At 42.6% G+C, this 14,644-nt stretch overlaps 1 protein-coding gene and 2 pseudogenes across 2 annotated transcripts in view; all 3 read left to right on the top strand.

Moving 5' to 3' along the window:
* CNGB3 (cyclic nucleotide gated channel beta 3) overlaps positions 1 to 14,644 on the top strand; it is a 157,181-nt gene that overhangs the window by 67,407 nt on the left and 75,130 nt on the right. The window contains exons 5-6 of the mRNA XM_025394403.1: positions 1,764 to 1,916; positions 2,797 to 3,005. Of these exons, the coding sequence (XP_025250188.1) occupies positions 1,764 to 1,916; positions 2,797 to 3,005 (362 nt within the window). The remainder of the gene's footprint in view (positions 1 to 1,763; positions 1,917 to 2,796; positions 3,006 to 14,644) is intronic.
* On the top strand, positions 3,919 to 9,586 carry LOC112629785 (annotated as a pseudogene).
* On the top strand, positions 9,628 to 12,589 carry LOC112630244 (annotated as a pseudogene). Its single transcript, XR_003120825.1, has 2 exons — positions 9,628 to 12,020; positions 12,103 to 12,589. The product of XR_003120825.1 is annotated as a golgin subfamily A member 2-like (transcript).

Genomic DNA, 14,644 nt, shown 5'->3' with positions numbered 1-14,644 from the left:
AGACGGAGTCTGGCTCTGTTGCCCAGGCTGGAGTGCAGTGGCCGGATCTCAGCTCACTGCAAGCCCCGCCTCCCGGGTTCACGCCATTCTCCTGCCTCAGCCTCCCGAGTAGCTGGGAGTACAGGCGCCCGCCACCTCACCCGGCTAATTTTTTTTGTATTTTTAGTAGAGACGGGGTTTCACCATGTTAGCCAGGATGGTCTCGATCTCCTGACCTCGTGATCCGCCCGTCTCGGCCTCCCAAAGTGCTGGGATTACAGGCTTGAGCCACCGCGCCCGGCCCAACAGTTTCTTTTTAAACAGAAGAGGCTAAAAGAAATCATAGTCATTATACTTTTATAAAGATATATTGAAAAGAATATTGTGTGTGACATATGTGAGGGTAAAGAAGCACCAAACCAAAACCTGCAGAATGACGTACATTTGCAGTGTTTCTGATCTCTGACTTTATTGATGCTCCAAGGTATGTGAAAATCAAGCTTGTATTTAAAATATTCTATTTGTAACACCTTTGTGACACCTTATTTAAAGCTCACCTTATTTGTGAGCTTTAAACCTGTTACATATTTCCAAATTCCAGTGTTTTCCTTACCTGTATATTTTCATAAATGTTACTATTTTATTTTGTTTTTATTGTATACTTTAGGATATACAACATGATTTGTTTTCCTTTTTAGAGAAAGCCTTTATTTTATACTCTACATTTTTATTTGAGACATAAACTGTAAAATCCACAATTAAGTGTACAGTTCAATTATTTTAACATATTCTTTTTTCATTTTTTAAAATTTTATTTTCCGTAACATTGGAGTTACAATGAATTTTTAAAGCAAATTCCAGACACTATATTTCATCCATAAATATTTCAGTGTAGACAAACATTTTATTTATATATTTATTTAATCTTATTTTATTCTTTTAGTGGTAGGGTCTTGCTCTGTCACCCAGGCTGGAGTGTAGTGGCACAGTCACAACTCACTGCCACCTCTAACTCTTGGGCTCAAATGATCCTCTTGCTTCAGCCTTCAAAGGAGCTGGGACTACAGGCCTGTGCCGCCATGCTTGGATAGTTTTTACACATGAATAGTCCTGTTGCATCACCATCACCACCCTCCAAGATAAAGGACATTTCCCTCACTAGAGAAGACTTACAGTCTTCCCAGGTGACAAAGCCCCCTTGCCAAGGTAATCACTATCCTGAATTTTGTCATCATTTAGTAGTTTTTCCTGTTCTTTTTTTATTTTGGAAAAATTTAAAAACATTTATTTATTTTAAAAGTTGTGTTTCCTTTAATTTTTTACATTGACATATTTTTTCTTTATACACACACACAGTGAAATAAATGTCACTATTTTAAATGTCATGAAGGTTTTGTTTCATCTGTCTATATCAAAAGAGGAAGATTCCTAAATGTTCTGACTTTAAGACATTCAAGTTTTTTGGGTTTTTTTATACTTTCAGTTCTGGGATACATGTGCAGAACATGTAGGTTTGTTACATAGGTATACATACGCTGTGGTGGTTTGCTGCACCCATCAACCCATGGTCTACATTAGGTATTTCTCCTAATGCTATCCCTCCCCTTGTCCCGCACCCCTGATAGGCCCCAGTGTGTGATGTTCCCCTCCCTGTGCCCATATGTTCTCATTGTTCAACTCCTACTTATGAGTGAGAACATGCAGTGTTTGGTTAAGAAATTCAAGTTTTTAACTAAGCTAACTTAACCTCTTTAAATGTTTCATTTTTTTTTTTTCCTATGAAGCAAAGCCCACGGCTGTACCACCAGTAAAAGAAAGCGATGATAAGCCAACAGAAGAACACTACTACAGGCTGCTGTGTTTCAAAGTCAAGAAGATGCCTTTAACAGAGTACTTAAAGCGACTTAAACTTCCAAGCAGCATAGATTCCTACACAGGTATTAACAAAGGGTAAACTATTGTAGTGGGAGGGCTGGCTATCACCAAGAAACCCTGTGACTCGAAGTCACAGATAGCTTCTATTTTCCTTACCTCATAATCTCAATCTAACTAGCAAGCAGAATTTAAGTTATATAACCTGCAAAGGATCATTTGCCCATCTTTGGTGAAGATAAGAAATACAGTATTCCTGCCTATATTTAAAAGGCAGTCCAGATCCTCTCCTGCCCCTAATTACCTTGGAAAAGAAGGCCCAACGCAGTCCACAATATGTGCACTGACACACTCGCAATTCATTATAAAGTGTCAGTCTTCTTCCATGGCTTCACATTGTTGATTATTCTAATTGAACAAATCCTTTCCTGCAGCCTCCCATAGGCAGAGAAGGCCTATGTGTGAAGGGACATGGACTACGTTAATGGGCTGACCCTCTGCCCTCCCATTTAGTGCCATCCTCCTTCTGGCAGGATGTGGCCTTTCTGCCACCTGCCCTGGGCAATCAATCCTGCAACTTAACTACTGAGGAACTAAAGATCTGCGGCTGCAGTGATGTCTGTGCAAAGTCCTTCCGACTTTTCGTGAAATTCTTTCCTGATCCAAATAGTAGTTACCTGTGTGGACAGACTCAGAGTGGCCACTTCTTCAGGAGACTGGAAGGAAACTGTCCACTTTCAGAAGAGGTGATAAGATCATTTAACATCTCTTGTAAAGCCTGGTGCCTCACAGTCCAGAGGCAGAATTGTGCTGAATGTTTAATAGAGCCTCCTATGGCAAACAGCTCTCTAGAGGTTAGTGTCCCAACCTTCCCAAACTAAGCAAGAGAATTCTTTCTGTGTTTGTTCTCTGTCATTTGGATTGTTCCACTTGCTGTTTTTCCAGATCGACTCTATCTCCTGTGGCTCTTGATTGTCAGCCTTGCCTATAACTGGAACTGCTGGTTTATACCACTGCGCCTCGTCTTCCCATATCAAACACCAGACAACATACACTACTGGCTTATTGTGGACATCATATGTGATATCATCTACCTTTATGATATGCTATTTATCCAGCCCAGACTCCAGTTTATAAGAGGAGGAGACATAATAGTAAGTGGGGTTCGGAAAAGGCAGAAACTGAAACGTGAATAACATCTAATTGGGCTACAAAAAAGAACAGCATTGTTTTATTTAATGTTTGACTGGCTATCTGCGTGGACAACTGCAAGAAATCATGAGCAATAATAATAAGAAAACAATTACAAAACAGCCATTGAGTGTTCACAATGTGCTGGAAAACATGCATCTCCCTGTACCTTAATTTCCTCATATTTAAAGTGAAAATAACAATAACACCATCATATTGATTGAAAGATTAAATAAATTGAGGCCTGTGAAGTGCCTAGACTGTATCTGGTGCATAGTGAATGAGTATTAAATGTCAGCTAGCATTATTGTTCCAGTTAATTTACTTATAATACCACACTTAATCCTTTCAATGACACTATGAAAAAGATGTAATTAGCCCTATTTACAAATGAGGAAACTGAGGTTCAGGGAGAGAGGTTATTTGCTTAAAGCCCAAAGCGAGAGAGTAGAGGGGCCAGGATTCTAACCCAGGCCTTGCCTCTACAATCACACAGGTTCAGGTCAGCAAGTTTTTCAGAATTTGACAATACTTGAGCATATAAAGAGAGTGCCAAATCTGAAATATTGAAACTATACACATATTTTACCTCAATAATGTTTTTTAAATGGATCAATTATCAATGCCAAAAGAAGAAACTATTTGTAATATATTCCTCTGGTAATCAAGCCTCAAACAGTCTGTGAAGCAGTTGTTTTCTATCATGTTACAGTCTACCATTCACCTCAATATTTTAATAAATGAGATAGGTATGATTTCACTCATTAGAACCTACTCAGCCTTCTTAGGAGACAGTCCGGTGTTGTGAGAAAGTACTAGGCTGTAAGATTTTAGGACACAGACTGTGCCTTGTCTATCATTGTGCAGTTGGAACCGATGCAGCGTCTGCATGTAGTAGATAAATCAAGCACAGGGTTTTAGGCCTGGACACTTCGGGAAAACCTAACTTAGAAAGCAAAGCTTTCATGACCCTTTTGTTTTCCAATTTTTATTTTAGATTCAGGGGATACACATACAGGTTTGTTACCTGGGTATCTTGGGTGATGCTGAGGTTTGGGGTATGATTGACCCAGGTACTGGACATAGTACCCAATAACGAGATTTACTACCCTTCCCCGCTTCCTCCCTGCAGTCCTCCTCCCTCTAGTCATCCCCAATTTCTATTGTTCGGATCTTTATGTCCATAAGTACCCAATGTTTCACTTATAAGTGAAAACATGCTGTATTTGGTTTTCTGTTCCTGCATTAATTTGCTTAGGATAAGGGCCTCCAGCTGCATCCATGTTCCTGTAAAGGACATGATCTTGTTCCATGGTGTATATGTACCACATTCTCTTTATTCAGTCCACCATTAGTGGGTACCTAGAATGATTTCATGTCTTTGCTATTGTGAATAATGCTGCGATGAACATGCAGGTGCATGTGTCTTTTTGTTAGAAAGATTTGTCTTCTTTTGGATATATACCTAGTAATGGGATCGCTGGGTCAAATTGTAGTTCTGTTTTAAGTTTTTTGAAAAATCTCCAAGTTGATTTCCACAGTGGCTGAACTAATTTGCCCTCCCACCAACAGTTTATAAGTGTTCCCTTCTCTCTGCAGCCTTTGCCAGCATCAGCTGTTTTTTGAATTTTTAGTAATAGCCATTCTAACTTCTATGAGATGGTATCTCATTGTGGTTTTGATTTGCATTTCTCTGATGATTAGTGATGTGGAGCATTTTTTCACTTGTTTTTTGGCCACTGTATGGTCATGACCATTTGAATCAATGTGGATTCACCGCACTGTCCAATACAGTGACCATCAGGCAAATATGTCCATTAAATTTAAATTTGAATTAATTACAATTAAATAACATTAAAAATTCAGATTTCTCAGCCACATTGTTCATATTTCCAGAACTCAACAACCACATGTCTAGTGGACAGCACAGAAGATTTCCACCATTGCAAAATATACTATTATTCAGTGTGGTAAGAGAATGAAAGAGAAATGAGCCATCCATATCTCCATCAATATAGCCAAACCACAGACAGGTAGCCACACCCCTCACAGATATGGGCAAATCACAAGCACATAGAACACCTCCACTGGTGTTTTGTTTTTTAATGAATATGGCATCTATGGGTCTATCTTTTTATTCTTTACCTGCCAAATTCATCACATCCTATTTCTCATGATCAAATGCAGTGCCCTTCCTAAGAAATTAGCATTCTTACCCTTAGGCTAAATTATCTTCTCCTGGATTTACTCTCAGTGTTAAGGGAAGTTTATTGTCAATCCAATCAATCTGAGAAACAGACAAATGTGTTTTCACAAGCATAAATCCAAGTCTTATAGCCACTAGCCCAAGCCCCTTCCCCAGCTAACTAGAAGGATGCTTCCTTTCCATCTGTGGCCAATGTGCCATCCTCCTCCCAAGGCTCAGCAAGGGCTGCACAGAACATGTCCTCCAGTGTCACGATAGGAAGAGCAGACTGACTGACTATATGGCACCTTAGGTTCATGTAGAATTTTCAAGAAGACAGTTAGGTTGCTTAATCTTCTTAATATTTTCTGTTGGATCTTCAGAAGGTCTTAAATTATCAAAAAGCTGAAAGGAATAGTTTTGAATATTTTTTTCTTCCTTAAAAAATTATCATTTTCTAGGAAGTGTTTTCTATATTTGAAATCTTTCCTAGAAAGAAATACTAAAGGCAAAAGCCAAAGCTATACCAAAAGTCTATTCAAAATATGCCTTGTGCAGACTTTAGAACACTAGTTAACTCACCAGCACCCATCCCCAGAGCAACCTGGCAGCTTGATGAATGGTGATGACAGTGTACAAATAAGAAGTAAACAACAACAACAAAAGGAACACTAATTTCAACCTCCATTAGACTCACAAGGGGGGAGAAAATCAATATTTGACAAATGGAAAATGACAAAATCCGTAAAGGGAGACTTTTATTTTGAATTTTCTAAGAGGCCTTTGCACACAATGAGTGTTAAAACCAAGAAAACTAACCGGTAAAAAACACACGCAACGAGCTCTATTTAAAATGCATTATCATAAGCTACAAATGTAGAGCAGGAAATAATTGCTTTGTTTGTTCAATTAAAGAAACCAAATTAATGGTTTCTTTAATTTAGAGTAAGTAGCTGCAGCCTTTGAAACTTGATTACATTTTCGTAAGAAGACTATGCACATTGAGTACCCAACCTGAAGGTCTCACTATATTTAGCTATCTATGCTACCATTGGTATACAACACTGAATCATTCATTCATTCATTCATTCAAGAAACATTTATTAAATACCTACAGTTGCTAGGTAGATACATCTACTTAATTCATTTATTAAATAAATGCACCATAACTGGAGGATGGAAATATTAATTCCCCAAGGCGTTGAAGGAAAACAAACAAGTAACAGACAACAGATTGAGGTGCTAACAGCTACAATAGAAACCAGGAGGACTTACAAGTTTTTCACAGCATTTATTTATAAAATCTTTCTCCTAAAAGTGATGCTACAAAGATAACAGAATTTTGAAATGCAGTCGAACCATTAGTCTGTTGTATGTAATTTCCTTTAGAGATAGCAGAAATTGAGTTGGAAATGACAGTGAAGATTATTTAGGTAAGAGACACATCCGTAACCCTTTGCAAAATTCACAGAAATCCTCGCTGTCATCTAGTTACAACGTCAATTAGGCCTTCCTTTATAATCAACTGCTTTTGGTACTTAAACCTCTCAATTGCTCTTTATAAACCAATCTGAAGAAAATCACTCCCTTCTCTGTGTTTCCTACACTTTACTCATAATTCTATTATTTAATTGTATTAAATATTGATTCGACTAATTATGAAGTAGTAGAAACAAACAGTTCGGGGTCAAATTTCACTTCTGAAATTTGCTAATAGCATTAACTTGAAGAAAGTAAACTTACCCTTTTATTGAATACAATCTTTTTCATCCCCCAAAATAGGAATAGTCGTACTGTTGCAGGACTTTTCCTTAGTTCAGTTAAAGACAGGGTCCTTGTCTGTCCCATGGCCATGAAAATGTAGGCTTGGAGATGGTTTGAAAGGTGAGCGAAGCAGGGTTTTATTAGGTGAAAAGGTTTAAAAAGGGGGGGAACAGGGATCCTCCACAAGGCCACAGCCCCCTGCTAGAGTGCTTCCTGCCCACTGTTCGAATTCCAGGTTCCACACAGGAAGAGGAGGGGCTAGGCTCCTCCCTACTGCAAATGTAGCAAACTTTCCAAGGCTCCACCTCAGTGGGCAGGCTGGCTGGAGTTTCTGCAGCAACCCCCTCCCACCCGGCTATCTCAGCACCCACCTTATAAACCTATTATGAAGATTGAATAAGACACCTAGCTCGGGGTCTGGCATGTAGAAAATACACAGTTGACTGTTAAATGAATTAAATGAATGGATGTCCACACACTTTACTTTTCCCTCTTGTCTCCTATTTGTCTATGTATCTCTCTTTCTTACCTGAGGATAAGTTTCTTGAGAGTAGGGACAGTATTCGATTCACTTCTTTATCTAACCTAGGAACTTAGAGTACACTCAAGAAATGTTTGAAGGAGTGAATGAATGGTAATCTCAGTTCAAGGATTTTATTTCCTTGAATAATTAATCTGCATTATAATTATTTCAGGTAATATTATTTTAAAATACTTCTTCCATCTGTCCTGTGTAAAATTATGAAGTTTCTATGAATTGTTTTCAGAAGAAGTGAATACTGGTCGCGGTGTGCGGCTTGGCGCAGGCTCACAAATTGCTGCAGTGGCACCCCATGCTCAGCCTCGCAGACTGAGTTGGCGGCGGCGGGACAGGGACAGCAGCGCACCCGCGCAGCCCTGCACCTGGGCCAGTCTCCTGAATATTTACACATTGCCGAAACTCCTGTGGACAAGCCACCACGAGGCCAAGACTGTCCCATGATGGGTTGAGCCTCTTCTTGTGCCTAGAGATTCCGAGAATCCTATCCATCTTTTTCACCAATACGGTTTATGGACTCTGATAACCCAAATCTGACATCAGTTCTGGAATGTCTAGAAGATACTAAGAACAACAATCACCTTCGTCAGTAATTGAAGTAGTTGATATGTGAACTCTGCAGATTATATAACCTTCCTAAGGACCTGCATGTTTGAGATGCTAGATCAACCACTACCCATGGGTCAGAATGGGAAAACAGAAGTGACCTCAGAAGAAGAATAGATGGTTGGAGATATAAAATACTTAAATCACTATAAGATGAAGGAAGAAGAACTTACTAGTGGGAAAAAGTCGGAGGATGAAGGAATTGAAAAAGAAAATTTGGCAACATTACAGAAAATTAGGAAGACTCAAAGGCAAGACCATTTAAATGTGGTGTGGTGTTTGGGTCAGTGCAAGCTTCAGATAGACTTATGAAAGAGCTCAGGGATGTATACAGATCACGGAGTTATAAAACAGGTCTGCTGGAACTTTTTGTCTTCTTCCTGAAAGAGAATTAACTCTTACATGATTTTTATCTTCTGACAAAAGCATGAGTAATATTGCTTGGAAAGGATTTATTCGGTGGAACTCATAAATGACAGTACACGACTGGCATGTTAAACTGCAGAAGGTCGACCCTGATAGTCTTTTGCACAATGATCTTCAGATCGGAAAAGAAAAAGGAAGATAGAATATGTTTTGTTTAACATATCTTTTAAGAAACTGTTGTGGTTGTCAACTGAGTTGTCGTCCTAAAGTATGAATCTGTTATATATTGACCGAAGTTGCTAATGGCTACATTTCTACTGGTTCATATGGGGGAACGAATGAAGCACCAAAGCCAAAAACAAAACACAAAATACACACACACACACACACACACACACACACACACACACACAAACAGGAAAGTAGAACTTCAGGGAGGGGACGATCTGAGAGGTAAATGGCTGAAATTCTATTGGATTTGTGTTTCTGGACCATGCCTCCTGATACCAGAAAGAAGGGCCTTTTCTGGGGTAGGAGTATTTCTTAAGAGGCCTGGGAAGAATGTTATTGCCTTGAGCTAACTGGCCTTGTGAAGAGGACCTTAAACTGAATTGCCAAGTTTTTAGTATTGGAATTCACAGACTTTGGAGGGTAGCAGGATAATTTTCCATTTGATCCTCCATTTGTTCGAGTGGTGTTACCTGTTCTCTCAGGAGGGTATGTATTGGGTGGGGGAGCACTGTATATGGAACTTCTCACAAAACAGGGCTGTAGCTGTGCCTACACAATGGAATTGGTCATCATGCATATAAATGCCATCTTAGTCAGAGGCAAAGCCAGAGTGCAGTTTGGAGCAAATAAGAATCAATATAATCTAGCAAGAGCCCAACAATTCTATAATTCCATTGTACAGATGCATGAGAAAAATGGTCCCTCTGGACACACTGCCGCCTGGCCATGCTTCCTTTCCCTTTCATCTTTCTCATCGACCAATGGGCTTGGAGCATTGAGGCCATGCCCCATTCTGCGTTCTAGTGTGGCCCTGGTTACTTCTCCTCTGGCTCAGTTGCACATCTGCCTGGTAGATGACTGGATGTGTTTAGCAGTGGTTGCCAGAATCGTGCTGATGTGGCCCCAACCCCACCTCCCACCCTGCCCTGTGATGTCGGAAGAAACCCTACAAAGCAAATTGGCTGTGGCCAAGAAAACATCGAGAGAATATCAGCATAGAAAATACCCTGGTGTAGGTACAAGAGCAAAAAAAGGAGAAAATTAAAAATGGCAGCAACCCTGAGACAACCACTTCTGTTGGTTGCCATTCACCTGATGATACATCCAAAGACCACGCTTCTCCCCTACAACTGTCTGCTCATGACACCATGTTAGCTGGTGGTGTCTCTTCCCCTGGTGCCAGTTGCGCTAGCATGGCGGCACCTCAGAATCATGATGTTGACATTAGTCCCAATCTCATGGATGAAACCAAGGCTTTCTCATTGACTGGGAGCCCAGGACAACTCTCCCAACAGCTCAATGGTCTTGCCTCTGAGTCTACATCCTTTGTCAGTGGGTAGGGCCCTGCATCATCTGCTAACCTGAAGGATCTGGAGAAACAACAGAACCAAGAAATTCTGGATCAACTGGAAGAAGAAAAGAAAGCAAGGAATTGAAAGCAGGGAGCCCAAAGGGAGTAGTTACAGGTTCAAATTCAGACCACAGGGATACTCATGTCCAAGAAAGCAGAGTTATGGACAGCCCTGTATTACACTCAGCGTGCTGCCAGGTAGTTTGAAGGAGAGTCAAAGGATCTGGCCAGCCGCCTGCAGTATTCCTGGCAGCATGTGGGAGATTGGAGCTGGCTCTCTCTGCTGTCTCTACACAGCAGAAGATGATGGGCAAGTACAACAAAGAGTTAACCAAAAAGAGAGATGCCCTCAGGCTGGAGTTATATGAGGATCTGAAGCAGCAGAACTCAGAACTAGAAGAGAAACTTGAGTCCTAGTATTGGAGAAGTCAGGGATCCAGCTCAACTTAGAGGAGCTGCAAAAGAAGCTGGAGAGGGCCAAGCTCCTGCTTCAACAGTCCTCAAGCCAGTGTGAACCCCCTAATGCTAACTAGCAGTTACAGCAGGCCATGGAGGATCAGGCACAGCTGGAAGCACACCTGGGGCAGGTTACAGAGTTGCTGAAACAGCTACAGATAGAGAAAGATCAATATACTGAAAATCTGAAAGGAGGGAGCACCAAGTGGTAGCAGAGGATGCAGCTGATGTCAGAGCAGGTGCACAGGTTGAGGGAGGAGAAGGGGCACAGCATGAGTCAGGTACAGGAGATGGAGACAAGATTGGCTGAACTGAGAAACCAGATGGCTGAACCCCTGCTCCTGGAGCCCCCAGCAGGGCCCTCTGAGGTGGAGCAGCAGCTACAAGTGGAGGCCGAGCACCTGCAGGAGGAGCTGGAGGGTCTGGCAGGACAGCTCCAAGCCCAGGTGCCAGACAATGAGGGTTTGAGTTGCCCGAACCAAGAGCAGGAGGAGAGACTGCTGGAGCTGGAGCAGAAGGCTGAGCTCTGGGAGGAGCAGGCAGAGGCGCGCAGGCCCAAACCTTGGAGACCATGCAGAATGACCTCGCCACCATCAATCATGCAGTCTCCCAGAATGGTGAGCTCAAGGAGCAGATGGCCAAGCTGCAGAGTGGCTTCATGAAGCTGAAAAATGAGAACATGGAGATCACCAGCAAACTGCAGTCAGAGCAGTACATCAAGAAGGAGCTGGGCGAGAAGCTGGGTGAGCTGAAGGAGATGGTAGAACTGAAAAGCCAAGAGGCTCAGAGTCTGCAGCAGTAGTGAGATCAGTACCTGGGTCACCTGCAGCAGTACATGGAGGCCTATCAGCAGCAGGTGACCACCTTTCAGCAGGTGCCCTCTGAGAAGGAGCTCCACAAGCAGTTACTGCTGCAGACCCAGCTCATAGACCAGCTGCAGCAGGAGGAAGCTCAGGGCAAAGTGGTGGCTGAGATGGCCTGCCAAGAGTTGCAGGAGACCCAGGAGCACCTGGAAGCCACCAGCCAGCAGAAGCAGCAGCTACAGGCCCAGCTGACCTTCATGGCTCTCCATGGGGAAGGAGATGGACTGGACAGTAAGGAGGAGACGCCTCCACTCATGCTGAGCATCCTGGAGGACCTGGAGAGTCAGGAGGCCATGGTGGCATTTTTACATTCAGCTGTAGCCAGTGCCGAAGAGGAGCAGGCACAGCCACGTGGGCAGCTGAAGGAGCAAAGGGTGAGCTGTAAGTGTCTGGCTCACCTGGTGGCCTCGGTCCAGAAGGAGCCAGAGGCAGCAGCCCTAGCCCCAGGGATTGGAGACAATTCTGTGTGTGTGAAGGCCCACCAGGCCCTCCAGGGGGCCATGGAAAAGCCTCAGAGCCACTTTATGGAGCTCATGCAGGAGAAGGTGGACCTGAAGGAGCAGATGGAAAAGCTGGAACGTCACTGTATCCAGCTGTCCGGAGAGACAGATGTCATCAGTGAGCGGGAGGCCAGGACATGGCAGGGGGAGCTGCACTGTGGTCGGAGGGGTCCCAATGTCTGAACCTTATCCTCCGGCAGGAAAGTACATCACACTGTACCAGAGCCAGAGGGCAGCGTTGAAGATGTGGCGACAGAAAGAATACATGAGCAGGCTGGCCCAGGACAAGAAGATGAAAGTGAAGCTGCTGGAGCTGCAGGAGCTGCAGGAGCTGCAGGAGCTGGTGTTGCGGCTTGTGGGCAACCACAACAAGTGGCATGGCAAATTCCTGGCAGTTGCCCAGAACCCTGCTGATGAGCCCGCTCCAGGCACCCCAGCTCCCCCAGGAGCTTGGGACTACCAACAAGCAGGCTGATCTTTGCAAGATGAGCCTCGTCCACAGTGTGGAACTTGCACAAGGAGAGGCCGGGGAGGGTTCTCACCATGACAATCCCACTGCACAGCAGGTTATGCAGCTGCTTCCTGAGATGCAGAACCCCCAGGAGCACCCAGGCTTGGGCAGCAACCCCTGCATTCCATTTTTCTATCGTGCTGACGAGAAATGAGGTGAAGATCACCGTCATCTAAAAGCCGGCCACTGTCAGCAAAGCTTGGAGAAGTGGGGCCAGAAGCTCGTCCCCATCAGGTCCTTACCACCCCTTCCCAGTCACCCCATTATCGTTAGAGTAGCAAGGTAAGACCCCTGTGTGATGTGGGGAGACAAACAAGTGCAGACCCTTTGCCACCTTGGCCCGGGCTGAGTCCTTAATTTCTGGATGATTATTGTGGTTATTTAAGAGCCAGAGGCTCATAGAGTTGATTTATTTGGAGGAGGCCTGGTGGCCTCCCTGATGGCCTTACTCTCACTAAAGCAACTTTTCCCTCACAGGGGCTCCCATCTTCTTATTTAGAGAGGCAGCTGAGGCAGGACAATGGGGCTAAATGTAGAACACGTGAGAGAACAGGCTGCTGGGGGTGACTCCCCTTCCCCAGTGGACATATTGTATCTGCATAACATTTTGTAATTCCAGGGGTAGGGCCACCCCCTGTACTATACATAGAGGAGGTTGAAGCTGGCACATGGAGAGGAGGTTCTAGTAATTATTTGGGGCTCGGAAACTTCTTTATTGATAGCATGGGACAGACAAAGGAGGCAGGGATGGGGTCGTGGTGCCCTGATGATGCAATTTCTGTTTGTTTTGCTTTTTATTTTGGAATAAACGGATTTAGCCATGGTATGGGGGAAAAAGAGGTGAATACTGCGTAAATATACTAACACTTGAGTAGATCTTCTTCAAAAAGTATCCATTGGAAAAGGATTTAGGTGCAATTAGCATATCCTTCCTAAAGTAAGCCTCCCCTGAAGAAATGTCTGTGGCATAATGATGAGGCTTAAAAGAGGGAGAGAGAATTAAGTGGGGTGACATTTTAAAAATAAGTACCTAATTGTTACCGGTAAGCATGCTGATCCTCGTAAGGCTAATGATGCCAAGTTGATTTACTGCTCTAAAGAAGACAGAATTTAAAATCACTACATGGCATTTAATTTAATCTAGCAAGTTTTAGTTGCATTTACATTTACTCAATCATAGAATCATTGACAACCTTGAAAGTACACAGACAAATGTGCTAAGAACATTCTTCCTGGGTGCAGGGTGGAAGTAGTATTTTAACTTAACTGTCTGGCACTTGATATCTATCTGGCTGTCCCATATAAGCTTTGAAGGAAGTGACTGATTTTACTCTTGTGGTACATGATTTATAAGGCTATTTATTTGAACCTGTATCTATGTCTACCTATGTAGGCCATTTTGTTTCACAGTAAAAATCATTAAATGAGCATGTCATATATTTTCTAATATATTTATGTAAAATTTAGTATGTGTATATGAGTAAAAATTAAAGCCAAAAAAGGCAGTAGTGTGGGGAGTAACTTGGGAGTTGACTAACCAATCTTTAACATTGCTCAAACAGCAGTTTAAAACTTCCAGACAGCCTGAATGATAATTATTAGAAGATGCTACTTCCATGTGTCCAAGTTATAATGCTTCGGTCAACTAATTAAGAGCCCTTAGAAAATCCCTTACTACATATAAGTGAAATATATAAGTCCAATATTCACATTAATTCTTTTAGGTCTGAATATTAACAAATGCCATTCTAGTCATCTATCACTTGTCACACATTGATTGAACACCTACTATGTGTTAGACACTGTGTTAGGAACTGAGGAAATAGAGGAAAAAGATTGGACCCTACTCTCTTACATAGCTCAGAGTGTCTAGGACAGACCGGCAAAAGAAAAATGGTAGAATTTTGTGTTGTGAGTCATGAAAAGGCATGGCCAGGGTGCTATAAGGCTCAGAGAAAACCATCTGACAGAGAAGACCCTTAGTCCAAATCTTGATGGATGAGTTGGTGTTACCTGCACCTTTTTCCTCCACAAGAAAAAAGGAAAAACATGTTCTGAGCTGTGGGACAGCGTGGGCGAAGGCATTACTATGATGCATTTGAGGAACTGCTGAACAGAGTGGGTTCTGTTCCTGGGATGCTCCAGGAAGTGAGTGGGAAACAGAAAGTAGAACTTTGTATACCCTGAAAAGGTGCTTTCATTTTTTTTTTTTTTTCTTAAAATCATGTGGA

This window comes from Theropithecus gelada, chromosome 8 (genome assembly GCF_003255815.1).
Source record: "Theropithecus gelada isolate Dixy chromosome 8, Tgel_1.0, whole genome shotgun sequence".
Classification (NCBI taxonomy): domain Eukaryota; kingdom Metazoa; phylum Chordata; class Mammalia; order Primates; family Cercopithecidae; genus Theropithecus; species Theropithecus gelada.
The sequence above is the reverse complement of the archived record's forward strand: the minus strand, read 5'-3'. Positions and strand labels throughout refer to the sequence as shown.